Here is a 19,011-nt window from a genome sequence, read left to right on the forward strand (position 1 = left end):
AAAGAGCTCTTCCCCAGCCCCAAGTATCAAAGTTTTGGTATTGTTAAAAAAAAAGGCAACATGACCAAAACTTTGCACCCTTTTCTAAAACATTTTGAAATCTAAGAGGGTTCTTTTCCTTTCTTTTTTTGTATTATTGTTCTTCAGCAAGCACGTGATCTGCTGGTAAAGAGGCTGGTCCCTTTGCCAATCAGTAAGACAGTGAATCAAGACCACACACCAGGAAGGGATCTCTACAGAGCTGGAGACAAGTATGCCAAAAACTGTAACTTGGTATGGAGAAGGAATGAATCTAGAGCTGCTGAAAGTAGAGAGGATCCAAGAGGGAAGGAAGGTGGGGTTTCAAGATTGTTCCATACTTCCACAATGTCTTGTGGACCTTCAACTGGCTAAAGTTTAACAGAAAAATCCCCACAGGAGGAAAAGCACTGAAATAGGAGACAGGAGATGGGTGCCCAAGTCCTGTTATGGGGACATGGGGAGGGTTTTTTTTTTAATGGGAGGAGCCATAGCTCAGTGGTAGAGCAGATACTCTGCAAGAAGAAGGTCTCAGGTTCAACCACAGTTGAAGGATTTCAAAGAGCAGTGTTCAGGAAGCAACCCTTTTCCTGCCAGAAACGTAAGAGAGCCACTGCCTGTCAAAGACATGGACTCATGTTCTGGATCAAGGCATGGATCCTTAGTAAATGTTAGTTTTGAGATCTCAATGCCAGCACCTTTTGCTATGGACTTTGCAAAGGAGAACGAAGACACATATGTCAGTTTAGAAAACAAAACCACCTCCGAACATAATACTTATTTTCTTTTCCCTTAATAAATCCACGTTTCACATCAGGGGACCACAGCCCCCTTTTCCTTGCACATAAACGATACTGCCAGAAAATCTACTGTCTTCTTAGTTATCCAGCACTGCTTGAATGTTTTCAAGCTGTTCTCTCAAACCAGGAAGGTTAACAACTCTGTTCTTATGATCAATGACAACTGTGATTCTTAGGATTCCACCGCTGCTATTTAATCACTTCGCATGCAGCACCACTACGCAATTAAAAAAATCACTCAACACATATGCGCCACAAACACAATGATATGTATGTGTGTGTATTTGTCTATTACATTAATATAATGGTCCAGATCTTTAGATGCAAGCTACAAGCAAAGATGGAAAGGGGGATGTACTGTATGTGTGTACATTTAGGCTTCTTTGTGTCGTTTAGTTGGGGCTTCCTGTTGCTACCCACAGATTTGCCTGAACTGGTTCAGGGTGAACATGTTACAGACCGGAGCAGAAACATGAGGTTTGGTTGGAGGCAGCTTTGGGCCAGTCACACACTCTCAGCCTAACCTACCTCACAGGATTGTTGTGAGGATAGACACAAGAGGAGACCCATGAATCCTGACGGCCTATGGAAGAAGGCCAAAATAAGATGTAACCAATGTCAGCCCCCCCTCCTTTCCCCTACTTCTCACCTATGGCTTTTGTATAGTAGTTATATGCTTCGTTGTAGTCTTTCTTGGCGTAAAAGGCATTTCCTTGTTCCTTGAAGGACTCTGCTTCTCTGAAAGAAAACAAGACATCACATCCTGCAAGAGGCAGTAGCAACACCCAGCATGAAGAAATCAACAGGACAGTGCTCATACAATCACCAAAGCTATGGAGGAATCAAGGACCCTCACCCCTGCTCAATGCAGGCAACTTAGCTGTAGTTCTCCGTAATATACACCCTTCTCTCTCAGTGATGTACACACCCTCTGAAAGAACATTAAGATGCCGAGCAGCTGTTCACAGTTAACCAACTGAGAACATTATACTTGGATGGGGCCTCTATCTGCAATCACATCATGCAAAAATTGAACAAACTGGTATAAATTTCCTACGCAGACATCTTCCAAAGGCATGGACAGTTTACTTTTAAACACTCACTCAAAGGTTTCCACTCAATCATTAAAAAGCTTAACACAGTAATCTCATGGATTTTAATTAATTAAATCCACACACATTTGCGTATGAATAAAGATAACTATGAAGGAAAAGGCACACTTTGTTTTAGCTTGATTGATCAATCAAGGGCATATTTTTAGTTTTTCACTCTTGACTAAGCACAGCAGATCTCATGCCCTTCACCTGGGGAGAGAGAACATCTCATATACCCATCCCACTTGGGCTGTCTCTTGGCTGTTTTCCTCTGGGTGTACAAGCATTAACAATCTCAGAAATTTCAGTGTACCTGTTATATACAAAGTAATTACTAACACAGGTCTCCCAACAGAAAATAGATCTTAATAATGAAATCTCTGGAATACAGTCAGTTCAGGAAACAGAAAAATGCAACATGATATAAACATGTGGTTAACCTTCATCTGAAGTTTCACTTGTGCTGTTCTGTGTGTATATGACTGTATCCTCAAAGAAACAGACATGAATCACTGCCCCAACTTTTAAAAGGGGCTAAATTACAGAGGAAATCTAAAAAGCACAGCAGAACAGATTTTAAACCTGGGAAAATTTAAATTACCTAAAAAAGAAAAGATTTGATTCTAGTTCACATATTTGCTTGCTATTACAAAACATACTGTCTTGCAATTAAATGGAACATTTGTATTACACAAGGCAAGGGTCCTCAACCTGTAAATGCTGCTGGAATTTTGAGGAAGAGTAATGAGAACCAGCCCTGACCTGAATAGTCCAGGCTAGCCCAATCTCATCAGACCCTGGAAACGAAGCAGAGTCAGCCCTGTTTAGTATTTGGATGGGAAACCAACAAGGAATTCTAGAGTTGTTACGCAGAGGCAGGCAATAGCAAGCCACCTCTGATCATCTCTAGCGCTGAAAATCCTACGAGGTCACGTAAGTTTGCTGTAACTTGCTGGCACTTTATACACAATAGGCACCAGTACAAAATGGTTGCCATGAAGATAGGGCAAATCTCAAAATATGAGCAGTTCCAAGTCAAACAGCTTCCTATAACGCAGACAGCTGTTTTCAAATGAGCACTCCCTAAAGATGCAAAGGTGATGCCTCTTGGGCTGTTCCCCTATTCCAAGAAGGTGGAGGAAAGTTGTTTGCTTTGGGGAAGAGGCTGTTTGGTTCCAGTTACCAAAAAGGGAAGGTTTGTACATACTTTATGGCCAAAGGGAGAAGATTCCATGTCTAACGGTGGCCCCATTTTAGTGTCCTACTAAAAGAACACAAACATCAGTATTAAAAAGGAATGTGTTTTTGGAGGGGGCATTCTAAAGAACTGCCAGAAGAACAAGCCCCCAATATTCTCCCTTGATCCAGATCTCCCCCTCCAAGATATTATAAGCTCTTAGCAGAGTAGGCAGTGTTTTCCTCTGCCTCAGTTTTCTCCTCTCTGCCCCTTAACGTACTCTCAACCGCTTTCACTATTTTGAGCCTCCTGCAGCATGCTTAGTCCCCATCAGAGGTTAGGGCTGCCAGTCCCCAGCCTTTGCCCCCAGCTACCACTCACCTGGCCAGCGGGGGGGGGGGGGGGGAGTCCCCGGGGAATGGGCCTGGGAGGCAAAAAACCTCCTGGGCCAGCGTCTATCGGGTATGCTCCCCATGGGTGTGATGACATCATTTCCTGGAGTGACATCATAGCAGCTGGGGGCGGGCACGCTCCCGACCTTCACAATTGGCCCTTGTGAAGAGTAGGAGCATGCCCGCCACCAGGCGCAATGATGTCACTCCTGGAAGTGATGTCATTGCCCCACACTGGGCGAGTGCGCACGTTTTGCATACATGCAAGGGCTCAAAAAAGGTGAGTGCTGGGTCCCACCCCCCACCAGGAGGGTAAAGGGACCTGGCAATCTTATCAGATTTCTTTGGGTTTATGTGCACTTTTTTTTTAAAAAAAGTGCAAGGTTGTTTTTGTACATACCTGAGAGACTCCCCGGCATGCAGAAATCCCAGTCATGTCTGTAGGTAGTCTTGAATTGCAGCCCTACTGATAAGCACTTGACCATCAAGCTTGGAATTATGTAGTCTTTAATATGTGTGCTTCTTTATTAAATTCAGATTTCAATTTAAGCCAGTTTTTTAAAAAGGAGAATTTAATGACTATTTTAAACCAGATCTTTAATAAAAAATTAATTTGAAATGCTTTTTAAGTACCATGGGGAGATGCTACAATGCTGAGAGCTTCAAAGTTTGCCACCTGCTTATGTGCACATGAGGGCTATTGATGAACCACAAGATAATGCTTTGCAAGCATCCTAGAGATTGGAGACTGGCCAATTTATGGAGGATGTTAGGACTGCACTCTTTGCTTGAAGCTATTAAGGTGGATGGGAAGAAGAAAAGGAACTGAACCCTGGGCTGAAATGGATGTGAGTAGGTTTGTATAGGATTCTATGATGACTACCTGTTGCTAAACAAACTTGTCAATGCCTGAGGGGCATTTTAACACCTCAAGCCTGCTCTGGCTAAGCTAGGAATCCAGTTCTCAAGTGGTAGCTACAGAATCAAACTGGCTATGAAGAAGAGAACAAAAAGCCTGCCCCAAGCAGCCAAAGCGGATGGCTCTCCGCTAGTTTCTTCAGCAAGACCAGAATACAGCACAGATCCCCCTCCCACCCTCCAAGAGCTAAGCAAAAGCCACTACAGAGCAGACAATACAAGCTATGTTAGGAAAGCCCCTTACAAGAAAAGGCAACACAAAAGAGGGCTGTGTTGGGGCGTGTTAAGATGCTTTTAACCTCATTCTGGCCCCAGTGGTGGCCACCCCCTCTGCCACCTCTCACTAGAATGGGGCAGTTCATCAGCTCTTAGCACAATAGGACCCAAGAACATTTCTGTTCCGCGGGGATGGCGGGGGGGGGGGAGGCTTGTGAGGTCAAGACCAAGATACATGCAGCTCACATTTATGGCAGCCAATCCACTTCGGCCCCGCAAGCTGATGGACTCTTCCCTTCCCTACACGTAGTCCAATAGATGGGGGTGAGCTTTACACAATATCTAAGTGGGCTCAGAGCAGCCCAACAGAGCAAATGATGCAACCTCACAAGGGCAAAAATACCTCCCTTTTCTTATTCCCAGGACTGCATAGGAACTGCCTCTTCTCATCATTATAGCTCACAGATTACTAATGGCGTTGGCTAATACATTTTTCCATTAATTTGGAGTTCTTTCACTCCACCTGATCCTTGTTTTTATCTGGAGGTCTCTTTAAGCCACAAAAGAGGCAAGCAAATACCTACATTTTTTACAAGGATAGGAGGAAGGGTTAAGCAAACCAGATGCACAGGATTTGTTGAGGAAGAGACCAGGATCCATAGTGAGCAAGCTGGGCTCTGAAGCAGGACCGTGGCAATGCTGGTTGCAAATGATGCCAGCCGCTCAGGCTAATCTCTGTACTGAGATGTATACTGAGATATGTCTATATATACAGGGACAGACTACAAAATTAAAAGACCCCAGGAACAAGCCAGGCTGAGTGTCCCCTATGGACAGATCACATGGCTCACATCTTACCAACGGTGCCAATGACAGGTGTTAGCTCACCAATGGCTTTCTCCTAACCTGCCACTGGTAGCTGTGGATGGGAAGCAACTACATGTGGGTTGGCACTAAAAGTTGACACTGCTGGCCTGTGTGGTAGCTGTGTTAAGTCTATCGTAGCGAAACCAAACAGAAGTTCAGCGTCACCTTCAAGGTCAACATTTATTCCAGTATGAGCTTTTGTGAGTCAGAGCTAATTCTGCAGAAGTGTTCTTACTCTTTAAGGTGCCACTGGACTTCTTTTCCACTCCTGGTCAGATCTGATCCAAGTGGCCACTGCAGCTTCCAGGGGTTATAGCTTGCTTGCTCCTGACTTCCAGGGGTGCTTCAAAGCAGTGGCCCACTGGAAGCTTCCCCAATAAATTAAACAGCCCTCTCTATATACCCAGGCTGTGTGTGTATAAGATTAGTCCTCGAAGCAACAGCCACCTGCAAAACCTTCCACAATCTGGAAGGAGAAGGCCATATAACAAGAAGCACATCTTAATGCCTGTGAAACAAAAAATACACAGGAGGCCTCAACATGAGACACAGAATGATGGGATTCCCTAGAAATAGGAAAGAAAATGATGTGTCTCCATTTGTACCATCATTCTAACAATAAATTGGCTGGCCTCTTGCAGATACAATGCAGCCATCCACAGACTTAGAGCCAAGCTAGACCTGACACCCGTGGCTACTGATGCCATATTTCATGGGATTTGTAGTTTTTTTTTAACACAGAGCCATGTGTGCAGGCTCACCGGCTCACCAGGAGGCATGGCCTCACTGCCTTGTCTCAGTGTGCCAATTGGGGGTTGGGGGAGTGGAAGGGATGCCCTGCAGCCCTCCACCTGGTTGCTGCCACCTCTGCCATCTGCTCACCTGGCTTTCTGCCCCGCCCTCTCGTGTTCTGAATGGCGGCATGGTGTTGGCTGCACATCCCCACCACTGTCTTCTTCCTGCTCTCGCCTGGTTTCACTGGTCAGGGCACCAGAGCAGGAGGAAGGCACGCAATGGCCTGCACCCCCTGGATGTGCTGTCATTGCTGTGCTGCCACCCAGAGTGTGGGGGAATACAGAGTTGGGCGAGTAGCCAGCAGCGGTCAGGTTGCAGAACAATTCCTCTCCTCTCCCTGACCCCCACCTCACCAGGGCAAGGTAGTGAAGCCACGTCTCCTGGCAAACCAGCCAACCAGCAATCCTATGCCCCCATGGCAGCAGCTCTTCAAGATCTCACACAAAGAGACGCCTTTCCCAGACCTGCTACCTGTGATGCTTTCAGCTGAAAACAACGGGGACTGAAGCTGCACCTCCTACATACTAAGCATGTGCTCCACCACTGAACTATGGTCCCTTCTCCAAATGCCTTTCTAAATAAGAGTTTTCACATGCCTTGTCAAGATTTGTAGGCCTGGCCTCTGGCAGGCCTCCCTGAGTAGGGGGATCCACAGACACAGCACCACAACACCTACGTACATAAATCTTACCGTACAGGCAGGGAAACCAGAATCAAACCCCCTGCTGAAAATGTTGTTAGTCCTGTATAGTTTGGGACCAACATACTTGAAGGACCACCTACTCCCTTATGAACCTGTCTGACCACTACAGTCATCTGCGGAGGCCTCACTTCAGATGCCCCCACCTTTTGAGATTGGGGGCAGTGGTGGTGACAACCTAAGAGAGGGCCTTTTTGGTCATGACACCAAAACTCTAGAACTCTCCCCCAGGGAGACTTGGCTGCCCCTTTCTGTTGCCATCTTTTGCCAGCAGGTGAAGATTTTCTGTGGTTTGTTAGGAATTCCATCAGAGATCCCCCCTTCCTACCTAATATTTTAATTGATGTTTTTTTATTTTTGCATGTATTTTAGCTCTGTTTTTAATTGTTTTAACAATTTGTTTTGGGTTGGTTTTAATTGTATTAATTTTTATTTAATTAATACATTGTAATGCTGCCTTTCTACCCAAACAGGGTCCCCAAGGCAGCAAACATTTGAATATTTAAACAATATTTAATATATACAATATTTCAATAAAACCTTCCAACTCCAGAACCATGGATAAGAGCCAATAACCGCTATTGGAGTATACCAAATGAAACAAAAATGTCTTCTGCCCACTAGCAGAAGACAGCAATAGAGGGAGACAGGAAAATCTCCCTGGAGAGGGAGTTCCAAAGTTTTGGGGCCATGACCAAGAAGGCCCCATCCAGTGCTGCTAGCCAAGTAGCCTCAGATGGCAGGGGCTCCTGAAGCAGGGCCTTTGAGGGTGGGGGGGGGGTCCAGGTGGCTTCATATGGGAGAAAGTGATTTTATTATGTATGTTTTAATTTATCAGGCTCCTTGTGAGAGCAGACAGGTGCGTCAGAAATTTTTAAATATAAAATAAATCAATATGCCCTGGAACAGGGCAATGCCAATAGTGATGAACAAGAGGTCCTTCATGAGGGTTTATCTGTCGTTACAGATCTTTTCACTGAGGAATCCCTTGCAAATTTCTGAGGAACACAAGCCTGAAAACTACAGCACTGAGAGTTTCCATCTGCCATTGCTCTTTCTGGCTTTATTTTGGGGTGGGTGGGGGAAGTACAGCACACTTTGGCTCATGGAAGTCTTACAAGAAAACTTCTGTTGGGCTTTTTGGGGAGATGCAGGTAACTTGGGTCTACCACCTTCATCAACGTGGTAAGCACACGCACACACGCTCATACACATAACAGAGAGGTTTATTTATTTATTTTTAAAAGTGAGCCCTGCGCTTGTTTACTAAGCACTCTGACTGCCACAACAAGGGGGGAAATTCTGATCTCCTGATATCACGAGCAATTGTTTCTGCTTCGAACAGATGCCACAGCCTGAATGAGGTCATTCTGCAGGGCTCGCACTGATGTAGGCTGCGCTCCCCACTTGCTACTTTTGAAGCTGGGGAAAGAATCTGGCTTGGCTATAAATACAATCCTGCTTTCTGAATGAGCCCCTTTGTCAGGCGAGGAGTTGGTGCCCCTTCTGAGTGAACCCAAGGGAAGGGTGGGACCTAAGAAATCTTTCACCTCCCACCACCACTAAAGCTCCTGGACCTTGTGCAGCTGGGCTAGGAAGGACTCTGAGGCTCTGGGTATGCCACCCATTTCCATATGCTACAAACCTCTAGGCTGCCATGACACCAAGGCAGTAAGGCAGAAGTCAAGCTCAACCACCACTCCCAGCTCTCTAGCCAGATGCACCCACACATACAGGCGTGGAACTCCTACATGTTATTTGAGAGATCCAGAGAGGACAAGAAACCTTTGAGCAGAAGTTCTGTTTGCAAGAAGTACCTGGCACTGTACACATCCATGTGGCATGGCAGGCTCTTAATGGAACCATGGAGAGCACAAGAGCAACACACACACCACCTTGGAAAATAAGGAAGTAAGTGTATAGCAACCCCAGCTTAATTCCATTTTTCAACTCTCAGAACTTGCAAGTTTATAGTTCGAGATTAATCTCAAGAGCTCATAAGCTCTCTCAAATACCTGCCGACTAGAAGGATCACTGCACATGTTATGGTAAGAGCATTCATAGGCATCTCTCTGCTTGGTAAAGTCAGACTTATGTGGCAGAGGGCTGAATAGGATCTCCAGTGGCCTGATCCTTATAGATCCTTTGCAGTGACTAAAGAAATCCTGCAGAAGAAGCAAAATCATGCTTATTCTGCACAAGAATGTAGCTTTTCCTGATGCAGAATTTTGAACTTGTCAACCCCACAGCACATACACAAAGTGTCATGGACTGGGGGAGAGGTGGATTCAAGCTGCATTCCAGAGACCCCTGGGGCCTTAGATGCTAGCCAGAATACCAGTAATGGTGGAGAAGCTCTGTAAATGACAGCTTGCTACAATTCAGTTCTTTTCCTGTAATGTGAAACTGCTAGGAAGCATTGGACATGTTCCAGGTCACACTCTCAGCTCAAGTGGGGAAACATTGAGGCTCATGAAGACTGGCCAGCCCCCCTACATTAACCAAGCATGTGATCTATAGAACATTTGCCAGCATCCTCTGCATTGCACAAGGATCCTGTGCAGGAGTTCCTCTGCAGATGAATCAATATGGATAAAAGTTCCACTGAAAGCCACAGTCCTAGATGGCACAGGCAACTTTCCCACCCACTAAAACTTGACTGAGCCCTGGGTGAGAAACCACTACTCAAAAAGGGAACTCACTCTGTCTCATGCCTGGGATCTCAGACTGGTCATCAGTCTTGACTTCTTTTTCCTCCCTGGCTGCCCAGACTGTCCCCCTGGAGTCCCACAAGCACCGCAGACACAGAGTGGGCTCAACTCCCTCCTTGCAGTGGCAATGCAATGCCATGTTAATGTGCAGGGAGTGTGAATTGTTGGAGGACGGGGCTTGTGGGAAGGCGCTGTCCAGAGATTATCTGTTCATCTCCTCCAGCCCCAGCTATACAAAACAGGCCAACAGCATACAATACAGTTTATTGCAGCACCCTGGAGAAATATTCATCTGTGCCATGGTGCCCCCTAGTGTTTAACAAGGAAACAGAGAACATACCCATTTCAGCAAGGCGTGGAAGAGTTGATACATCAGGACAACAAAGGGCGGCTGATCTCTTTTGCACGCACTGCACAACAGCCCCTGCTGGACGTTGTGCCTGAGGAACCGGAACCATAAGCCTGCATTACTGGGATTCTCATTGCCCTTAAAGCCATCACTGTGAGCAGCTCTGCCAGGAATTCTATAGGTTTGAGTTTCCTTTTCTAGGAAACCAGTCCACTTCCAAATGCCCAGGAACTATTAGATTCCCAGCGAGTGCAGTCCCACATGAAATAAGTCTGGCTAGAGGAATTCCTTGGCTAAGATTCTTCCACTGAAAAAGGAATGGTAACCTTCTTCGCTCAAGACAGCTTCAGAGCCATCTGATGTGCAGCAGCTGTCAGCCTGATAAATGTATTTTGTATAACAGCTGGGGAAAAGAACAGCTCTTTACCACCATCCTATCCTACATGTCTCTTAGGGAAACAGGGACATTCAGAAATCACAGCCAGTCTGCTTGAATCCACTGGAAGCTGGGAGTCTACAATTTACTACTTTTAACAGTAAGTAGTATCTACTGTGGTCGAAAGGGCTGCCTCCACAGTCAAACCTCAGCAAGTTTCCAGAGCTCTAGAATTTGCCACAATTGGGGACAGAACACCTGCAGAATGGCCTTATGTTAGAGAGACAAGAGAGCCACGTCGCCAGGGGTCCTTAAGGAATTGTGGCTCCTGGGCTCTACTCATCAGGAGTTGCCAGGCAAGGGTCAGACACAGGATTGCCAACCTCCAGCTGGGGCTTGAAGATCTCCTAGAATTATAACCTCATTTCCAGACGGCAGATATCAGTTCCCCTGAAGAAAATAGTTGCTTTGAAGGGTCAACCCTATGGCATTAAACCTGGCTGAGGTCTCCCCCCTACCCAAAACCCGTCCTCCCCAGGTACCACCCCCAAAATCTCCAGAAATTTTTCCATTCATGTTTTTCCTGTGACATGTAAAAATGGCACTCAGAAAGGCAGAGAGATAGGCTTTGTATCCTAACTGAGATCAGGAAGGGATTTTCCCACTACCACATGCAATTAAAGCAACCTTGGAGCATTTTGCCTCCGCTAGAGGATCCAGTTTGGTTCACTTCCTTGACTGACCTGGTGCTACTTGTTCCTGAGGCAAACTGCTTTGATCAGTTTTATGCTCAAGACTTTGTGTGTTAATTGCCATGCTGAGCTCCTTGGAGGAAAGGTGGAATAAAAATTATTTTGTGAGCAAACATATGGCCTAACAGCATACAGGAGCAAGTCTGTGCTAAAGAATTAGACTATGTTATTACCTGAGCCCTTAGACTTCAAGACTTGGTTCTTTAAATTCCATGCAACAGGTTTGTTTATCCAACAGAATCTGGTCAAACACTGCACAAACCCATCAGATTTGTCACTGAGTGTCAAATTAGAAAATATCAGCAACCCAAAACATGCAATAAATGTGCGCCCTCACACACTTGTATTAGCTTGCATTAGGAACACCACACTTTAATATTCAGCAGGACAAAACACGATATGCAAGCTTAATTCAGTCTTCCACAACACTTGCTATGCTGGTGGAATTATTCCACAGCAAGCATCTTAAGGTACAGGCAATGGGAAGCAAACAGATTAACATCTACATATAGGTAAAATGACTTACATAGTTTTGAAAGTACCTGGATTCTTGTCATGTGTTATACAAGCGACAGAATCAGCACATGGATAACTGCAGTCTCTCTTACTGCCAACACTGCTCAGACTTTCTGTGTCATAATGAATTCCACAAATATGGTGACCCTGGCGATATGAAGCGATCCTAAACAGTTACACCCTTCTAAGCCCACTGACTTTGACGGACTAAGAAGGGCATAACTCTGCTTAGGATGGCACTAACAGAGTGGGAAAATTTTGCTATATTATTCTACTGATTGTATAAATTGGTCTTACATCTTGGAATATGCTTTTCCTTTAACATTTGATCAGATCTCTGATGTACCAAGTACATTCTCATCATCAGAGCATAAGCCCAGCCATCCCCAAACGTTTGATGCTAAGACACACACAGAGACACACACTTCCACACTTTAGCGCACAGGAATTTTGAGAGAGATTCACATGAGGAGACTGTCAACAATCACCATCTGAATATGTACACACATCTAGAAGTTATGTCTCAAAATTCTCATGCGAATGGTTACGGTCACATTTCTGATATTCTCTATAAAATGTTCATCACTTTAGGGGCCATAAAACATGAGCACTTGCTTTCATCTCCATATTATGCTGTTAAGAAGTCCGAAGTAACTCCGTAAAGAGTCCACTGAAGAGCGGAACACAACAAGAAGGAAAGCTCTACAGCAGGGATAAGCAGCAACTTCCAATTTGCTGGGGGGGGCAGTTCTCTACCCAAGCAACTGAGGGTATCTCCTCAGGTGCTGGTAGCACAGCTGGGGCTGGCTGGCTGGGAGAAGGCAACAGGAAGCATAGACATTAGGGGCACCACTAAATGCAGCTTGCCCCCAGTATCTGGTTCAGTACAACTGCTGCCTCCCCTCACCCCGCTTTTTAATGGCACATCGACATCATCTCAGATTGACAGTGTTTTTCCCCAACACTCATAGTGCTTCATGTCTCCTAATGATCAACTTCCTTTTCAGGATGACCTCAAAATCGGGGTGACAGAAACAACATGCCAGCTTTCTTAGCTCCCACATGCTTTATTTACTCTGACACACAATATTTACTGACCACAGCAACTGTGCATGCCAGTAGCATGCTCTGTAAGTCACCTTCTTTTGCCTCTACTCTCCGCTCCTCCCAACAAGCTAACCAATATACAAAAAGGGCCACTGAGTCACAGCCAGAGTCTAGCCCAGCCAGATATAGATATTTGGGAAAGCACAGTGTGCCACAGGAGAGCTCTGTCCCTAGCTGTGTCTTTTAATTATGTTTATTACCAGTGGCCTACACACTACCAGGAGCTCTGATCATCCTGACAAATTATATGTGCATGTGAGGAGAGGGGAGGAAATGCCCATTTCTGCAGACACGTCTTGTTCTTTTTCCACCTCACCTATGCTGTTGGCTGTTCTTGTCAGCAGTGGCAGAGTGTTACGCAGGTACTGTGAACCTGATAGTTATTCATTTACATCATTTATAGACCATCATTCTCAAAAAAAAAAATCCAAAAGGATGGTTGTTAGTCATAGCCAGCAAAAGGAACATTAGCAACGTACATGTGAAAGTAGGCACACTCAAGGTGTGACGGCTCTATTGCTATGGTTTTCAAACTTACTTTTTCCAGGGTCCTCATTCCATGTTGCATTCTCTCCCAGGACTTCGTGTGCATCCAAAATACAAACTTGGTATGTTGCAGCGAGGGGGTTCCCAACCAGGTGCCCATGGGCACAATTGTGTCCACTTGCACCCTTCTGGTGCCCGCCAAGTGTTCTTAGAAAGTGGGTGGGGCCATTTTAGGCTTTTGCAAAGCATGACTTCTGATTGGTCATTGAAGTATTGATTTGTTGTTCAGATTTTTAAAAACACTGCTTTGGCAGAAACTGCTTCCGCAGCACAAGGATCGTCAGAGTGTGACTAAAGGTAACCTGCAGCAGCCATTTTTTTTGCTTTGCCCACCACAGTGCATCAGAATTCCAAATGTGCTCTCAAGCTGAAAAACGTTAGGAATCCCTGCTGTAGAGTATTGTGGATAGCCAGGGTCGTGTAGTAATTAGTGTCTGACTAGGATCTGGGAGACCCAGGTTTAATCCCCACTCTGCCACAGAAGACCGCTGGGTGACCATGGGCTGGTCACAAACTCTCAGCCTGACGTACCTCACAGGGCTGTTGTCAGTACAAAAAGGAGAAGAGATTTATGTAAGCTGTTTTGGGTTCCCTCTGGGGAGAAAGGTGGAATATAAACGAAGTAAATAAACAATCACACACAAACACTGGGGACCAGACACTACTCTGTGTCTGCATATGGCCTGGGAAGACGTAGTGGTGATTAAGCTGTTTTTCAGGGTAACTTGCTCATCATTATTGGTCTTCTAACTGAGAAAGCCCTGATGCATATAACTTTTCAAACCGAATGCCTGGTAAAATCTGTATTTCCAGTTGCTAAAGCTTTCCTGCCCCACTTGTTCTCTAGCATCTCAGAATTCTTGCTCCCAAATGCATTCTTTGGATGGTGCTGGCAACTGGGAAGAAAACTGACAATAGTTATATTTTATTATTTATTTTTATTTGTTGGATTTATATCCCGCCCTCCCTGCAAGCGGGCTCAGGACAGCTCAGAACATCATAAAGGAGGTGGGGAGGAAAGATGGCTGAGCAGGTTCAGCCCTGAGGCCTCCAACTACTGGTCACTGCTGCTTTAAGCGAACGAGCCCTAGTTTAGGAGAAACTCATAATCAAATCCAGCTTCCCCCACCCAGCCATGAAACTCATTGTCATAAAATTACTCTCTTGACACTTAATTTCCTTCAGTTGCCTTGGGATAACCCCCTCCCTTGTGATTAGTAGCTTCCAAAGGGTTCATAAGCCCTGCCAGTCACCCTGTAACCTACAGGGAGGCTGGCTAACCTTGTTACTGTTTACATCTAGTAAATTCAATAAGCGGGGGGAGAGAAAAGAAATTCAAACTAAAGTGTAGTATTTTGAGCCACAGGAGTACCGCAAAGCCAAAAACTTCAATCCTTAGTGACAGGCAGCCCAAAGGCTTCCACCTCCCTTCTCCTTCAGTTATCCACGGGCCCAACCTCACCTTTCAGAAGTAATAAAGTTCACACCCACAGAAAACTCACTGACTGTTGAGCTGTTATCACAATGCCTTTCCAAACAGCCACCTCAGGGCAAGGAAGCAAAGCACATTGCAACCGCATGCCACTGAATCAGTTACTGCATTTGCCACAAAGCTCCCTAAAGCTAGCATTTTCTCCACATGCAAAAGAGAACAGTTATCTAGCTCTGACACAACCAGCCACTAAGCTATGAGTGAACTTGTCAAGACTGCTTCCATGTTTCCAACAAAGAATTCTATGCACTCCCTATCAAAATCTGAAACATGCGCTTCCAATAGGGATCCTAAGGAGAACCTGTTAGAGACACTGTATGCTTCATATCCCTACTACAGCTTTCATTCCTTTTGCTCAGTTTCTTATAGCCTCCCACTGAAAAGACAGATTTCTGTTCCAACCCAAGACATGAATGCAATGTTTGAAACTGTACAAAAATTACTCCCATCATCTTCTGAAAGTTACCAGATATTCCACATACAACCTCCCACATTAATCCAGCAATTAATGAGCTAAGAAGTCCCTGGTTAAAAAACTCAGCAATAAGGGTGACAGTGGCCCTGGCCCTGACTGGCAATGCTATTGTAAGGATTACAAAGGCTCTGAACGCTCAAACACTTAAAATGCTTTGAAAATGAATATATTATTATTCCACTTACAATAGTATTAATAACAACAAAACTAAGAATTACAGCAAGGATATTAGGAGGGCAATCCTACTGAACTCAGATGTAAGTACACCTCATGTGAAAGAACTTACAGCGCATCAGGGCTAAACCCTACTATTTCCTCTTTGGGGCAGCATGCACAGCTGAGACCCTCCCCCTTAAAAGCTCTACAATAAACATGAACACCTCTTGGCTTGATCAAACTGAGGATCCCTCTGGCCTAGTACTCTGTTTCCTGCTGAGCCAAGAAGCCCACCGCATGCAGGGCATGAAGGGAACAGCCCTATTCTGCTATGTGTATTCAAGCACCTGTTACTCCACAAGTACACATGGCCTTGAACATGGAGGCTCCATACCGTTCCTGTTCCACTCCTGCGTTCCCTAAATCCGTCACTTAATAGGTATAGCAATATATGATAAAGAGAGCTTTTACTCTCAGAAGCTCATACCTTGGATATTTTGACTGGTCTTTATGGTGCTAATGGATTTGAACCCTGCTCTTCTACTGCAGATCAATACAGCTACCTATCTGAAACTATCTTCATATGCCACTCAGTATGCACCTACATAAAAACATGAAACTGCCTGTCAGGCCCTTGGTCTTGTTTATTCAGACTGGCAGCAGCTCTCCAGGATCTCAGGTTGTCTTAACTGGAAACCCCAAAGTCTGAACCTGGGACCTTCTGCATGTAAAGCAGATGCTCTACTACTAAGCCGTGGCTTCTCTGCATCTCATCCCAGCATCAGTTACTCGAAAGGTACATTGCCCCACAGACTCCATACAATTCCCAATTCTTTGCTATGTGTTTCCTAACATCTGTTATTTCAGAAAACTACTGTCCGTGAGCAGACTCTCCAGGTAGCTCCCCTTCCTCTGCTATAGGATCGGTTATTTCACAGGTCTGCTGGCAATGAGCATACAGATTCCATGCAGCTCCCCTTCCTCTACAACTTGCTTAGTGTCAGTTACTTCAGAAGCATATTGCCCCTGAGCCTGGAGGATCCACGCAGCTGCTCCAACTCATGAACACTCTCAGCTTCAACTCTCACTATACCCTCATTCATGAACCGGGGGCGGGGGGGAAGCTAGCCACCCACCCCCGTCTCCCCCCCCAAACAAAAGGCCGCTTTCTCCTTTCACCCAAGGATCAGACTCCACCCCTTTATGGCCCCCAAAGGAGCCCCTCCCCCTCATTTTTCGAGGACGGCGGGCGGGGGTAGGCGGGGCTTCTACCTGCGCGTCCCCGCATCCTCATCCTCGTCGCTAAACATCCCCGGCGCCTCAGGGTGCGGGATGGAGGCCGCCACTGCCGCCGCAGGGGCCATAATCACGTCGCAATCGCCGCCCGCCGCCGCCATCTTGCTTCCTCGCTGCTGCAACCGTCGGCCGCAGAGCCGGGAAGAGAGACACAGAAAAGGAAAGAGAAGGGGACCGGAAGTTCTCGCGTGCGCTTCCGGAGAACGAGGAGGAGAGGGAGTGAGAGAGAGGGGCAGAAGAGCTACTTCCGGATTGGCGAACCAAAGAGAGTGAGAGGCCGACTCCGCCAAGAGGGAGTCATTAAGTCTGGGGTGGGGGGAGTGGAGGAAGGGCGAGGCCGCCATTTTCTTTCTTGAGAGAAGAGATAGATGAAAGTGCACCACCACGTTTTATATCTGAAGAAGTGAGGTCTCACATAAAAATTGGTGTTGTTAGTCTCTAAGGTGCCTTTGGATTTTTATTTTGCAACTATAGAAGACTAGACTGCCCTTTGCAAACGTCAGACCCGCGGGGCCCGTGTACAATGAAGCTTAGTAACATCATCAGTACTAGTAAAAGCAAAAAAAAAGGTATCTTCTTGTGGCGCTATAAGGATGAGCAGGTGTAATCCTAAATACACTAACCCCTGGGAATATACCCCAATGAGTACAATGGGATTCCTGCATAGTCCTTCTTAGGAGACACCCCCACCCCCCTCCTTGTAGCACTGTAAGGGCCTGCGTGTTTAAAGTGACACACACTTATGGGAACCAAAGCTGTCTCAGAGGCTCTTCAACTTGAAAGCACTTTGGAGATTTTGAGAAGATGCCTGCACAAAACAGCTGCCACGAGATGTAGGGCCAATGACAAAATATTGGGAGGTTCCATAAAATATGGAATGGTTCCCAATGAAGTGTCTTCCCATCTCAGTGGCAACTGCTTTCAAGTGAGAACTCCTTGCATGTACAAAGCCAATGGCTCCTGTGCTTCTCTCAAGGGTCTTTTGCATCAAAGTGTCAGAGAAAAGCCAGAATTGGCCCTTAGCTTTGAGAAAGACACACTGTTTCCGAAGAAAGGAAGAGTTTGTTCCCTGCAGGCACAGGCAGAGGTTGTTAAGCCCATAGACTGATGAAAGTACGAGTCAGTGGCCCTGCAAAAACATATGGCTGTTACATTTTTCTCTGTGCACACACATACTCCTACCATGCACACATAAACTCTTACCAACTGAAGGTACTCTTCATGGATCTAATAAGGTGGATTGTGATCTACAAAAGAGTATGCCAAAATTACCCATCTTGTCTTCAACTAGCTTCTAGACTGACACAAATCCCTGTATAAGTTATACATACAACTGGGCTTCAGGGATGCAATATCTGGAAGTACTTACTTTGAACTCAGTGGAACTTCATATTTATTTCATTTATACTCTACCTTCCTTCCCAATGGGGACACGAAGCAGTTTACATCATTCTCTTCTCCAATTTATTCTCACAACAACTCTGTGGGGTAGGTTAGGCTGAAAATGTATAATTGGCCCAAAGTTACCCAGCAAGCTTCCATGGTAGAGTGGGAATTCGAACCTTGGTTTCCCAGATCCAAATACCACATAAGATCAGAATGTTAGATTTGACCTATGGCAGATAACAGGTGGTGTGTGTGTAACATTTAGAATGTGGATTGTATGTTTTCCAAAGACTTTCCACTAACATTCTTGTCATTGAATACAAATTTAGAGCTGTAGTTGCAGCATCAGACTAGGATCTGGGAGACCCAGGTTCAAATCCCCACTGCCATAGAAGCTTGCTGGGTTGACCTTGGGCCAGTCACACCTTTTCAGCCTAACTTCATGGGATTGCCATTGTGAGGATAAAACAGGAGCAAAAATGATGTAAACTGCTTTGGGTCCCCATCAGGGAGAAGATGCAGAGGAGTTAGCCGTGTTAGTCTGTGGTAGCAAAATCAAAAAGAGTCCAGTAGCACCGACTAACCAATTTTATTGTAGCATAAGCTACAATAAATACAATTTTAAATTGCATTTATATATTTATATATTATGTATTTGTATAAATACAATAAATACAATTTTATTGTAGCTTATGCTACAATAAAATTGGTTAGTCTTAGAGGTGCTACTGGACTCTTTGATCAGGGAGAAGATATCTAAACAAATTGAAATGGTTTTGTATCTTCCAAACACTGAAAATTCACACTCTGACAACTTTTTATTTGAAGTCTCCTTTCACTTTGTTGGAGAGAAATAAGATCCAGCAAGATCT

General features: G+C 45.3%; 1 protein-coding gene across 1 annotated transcript in view; it reads right to left on the bottom strand.

The window, feature by feature from the left end:
- Positions 1-16,934, bottom strand: part of DNAJC7 (DnaJ heat shock protein family (Hsp40) member C7) — a 32,337-nt gene extending 15,403 nt beyond the window's left edge. The window contains exons 1-2 of the mRNA XM_054992823.1: positions 16,730-16,934; positions 1,468-1,556 (exon numbers count right to left, since the gene is read on the bottom strand). Coding sequence (XP_054848798.1) covers positions 1,468-1,556; positions 16,730-16,854 — 214 coding nt within the window. The 5' untranslated portion in view covers positions 16,855-16,934. The remainder of the gene's footprint in view (positions 1-1,467; positions 1,557-16,729) is intronic.
- Positions 16,935-19,011: the final 2,077 nt, after the last annotated feature.

Source organism: Eublepharis macularius, chromosome 12 (genome assembly GCF_028583425.1).
Source record: "Eublepharis macularius isolate TG4126 chromosome 12, MPM_Emac_v1.0, whole genome shotgun sequence".
Lineage (NCBI taxonomy): Eukaryota > Metazoa > Chordata > Lepidosauria > Squamata > Eublepharidae > Eublepharis > Eublepharis macularius.